This window comes from Gymnogyps californianus, chromosome 24 (genome assembly GCF_018139145.2).
Source record: "Gymnogyps californianus isolate 813 chromosome 24, ASM1813914v2, whole genome shotgun sequence".
NCBI lineage: Eukaryota > Metazoa > Chordata > Aves > Accipitriformes > Cathartidae > Gymnogyps > Gymnogyps californianus.
Window position 1 is genome coordinate 2,635,769 of NC_059494.1, and position 1,981 is coordinate 2,637,749.

General features: G+C 48.9%; 1 protein-coding gene across 1 annotated transcript; it reads left to right on the forward strand.

Moving 5' to 3' along the window:
* Nucleotides 1-404: 404 nt before the first annotated feature.
* LOC127025704 (E3 ubiquitin-protein ligase RNF13-like) lies at nucleotides 405-1,418 on the forward strand. Its single transcript, XM_050910790.1, has one exon. It carries the CDS (start codon nucleotides 405-407, stop codon nucleotides 1,416-1,418), a length of 1,014 nt encoding a protein of 337 aa, XP_050766747.1.
* Nucleotides 1,419-1,981: the final 563 nt, after the last annotated feature.

Consider the following 1,981-nt stretch of genomic DNA (forward strand, 5'->3'; position numbering starts at 1 on the left):
AGAGAAGCTGGCTTTCTCTTGGTACCCAGAGGGAGATGAAACTAGAAGCTATGTGCATGGAGCAGACCACAAAGGAAGGGGAATACAGGTTTAAGCAGGTTGGCAGTAACGTTACATGACCCAGCCTTGGGAGACAGTCACTGGGTGATGTCACAGACCTGCAGAGATGATGTAAGGGTGTTGCTTAGCAGCTGGAGACAACAAGAGAGATGAGTTCTATCCTGGGAACCTCCGAACCTATAGAAAACCTGCAGAAACGGTTTTGATCTCCATCCTGCTGTGGCTCCAAGTCATGGCGTGGTGATAAAACCCAGGTGGGATAACGCCTCTGTGACTGTCTCTTACACTTTTCCTTTGGGACCAGCCTGGAAATTTGTATTCAGAGCTACCCAGCTGCATTCAGCATGCATCTTCAGATCCAACTTCTTCACTTTGTGGTTGCCGCTGCCTTCTACAACGCTGCTCTTGTGGAAGCCTTTGGTTACGTGGCTTACAATGACAGCTCCAAGTGCGTTGTTTATAAAGCCCTGCCTGCATGCTTTGGGCCACGACTCCCAGCAGAAGGGCTGACAGGGTATTTGATGAGGGTGATACCACCAAATGCTTGCCACGCAATAGAGAATCCTCCAGCACCAAGAAAGGCCTCTGAGACGTATATTGCACTCATACAGGGGTATGACTGCTCTTTTGTCGAGAAGGTCCTTCATGCCCAGCAGGCTGGATACCAAACCGCTGTTGTGTACAATGTGGATTCAGAGCAACTGATTACCATGATGGCTGATGACAAAGAAATCCAGCAGCTGATTAAGATACCATCACTCTTCACTGGACAATCGGTCTCCCTCCACTTGCAAAGGACTTTGCAATGCGAGAAAGGGGCATACATCAGACTTCTGCCACCCAAACGCTATTTGGGTCCTTGCCAAGACAATGCTAAGATGCTGCAGGAAGCTTTCATAACGCAGGATTTCAGGGACATATTCTACGTCATTATTGCCACTATCTCAATTATGGTTGGCTTAAGCTGGTACAAGAGGGTTTGCAACACAAAGCTACACACATACAAGCAGGGAGACAAATACGAGACCTGTGTGATCTGCATGGCAGAGTACAAGGAAGGGGACCACCTGAAGATCCTATCCTGTTCCCATGCTTACCACAGTGCCTGCATTGACACCTGGTTCCACACCCAGCCCGGGAAGAAGACATGTCCCTTCTGCAAGCAGGTCGTGAACACCTATGGGCGAGGTGACCTCCTGCCAGAGCATGCTGGTGAAGATGCGAGTGAGGAGGAACAGGACCACGAGGACAATGCATTCAGAGAAGGGCATGAAGATGAATATGTTGAAGAGGAGAAAGATGACGCAAATACGGTGGAAGGGGAAGGGTTTGACGCACTGGGGAACAGCATCATTTGAGCTGTGACAGGGATAAGTTATCATTAAACCAAGGGAAATCTTCCCTGTACTTTGCTTCAGCTCTTGCTTCCCAATAAAAGCTAGCCTGGAGCAATTAACACTGCAGCTTTGGCTCCCCTCTCCTGGTCCCCACAATGGAAAAAAGGCATGAAATCTCATCTGGAAATATAAAAACTCCTTGAGCCAGAGCAACAGGGGAGAAGCAAAAAGGAGGAGGGAAGCAGGGATTTAAGAACATTTGGTATGGGAGCTGGTTTACATCTGCTAGGATGCTTCCTCAATTCCCTCCCAAAATACACATGCATGGACACACTGGCACACGCACAAACACACAGAATCTTGCTTTTCAGTGTTACCTAAAGGGAGTGCCCAGAAATCCCAGGTGAGAACTGTCCCCCAGGTATTGCAGCCAGCAGGAGCCGTTCCCTAGCCTGACAAGTAGAGGGGGAAAAAAAAAAAGGTGTACTAACATGTAAACATGAAGCAACTTCTCCCTCCCATCAGCAGTGAAAACAGAGCCCACAAGCCCCCAGCACCCCCTCATCACCCAGTACACTGACACA

Bases quoted from the DNA above. Each gene is read 5' to 3' on its own strand.
- LOC127025704 (XM_050910790.1), top strand. From the start codon at position 405: ATGCATCTTCAGATCCAACTTCTTCACTTTGTGGTTGCCGCTGCCTTC.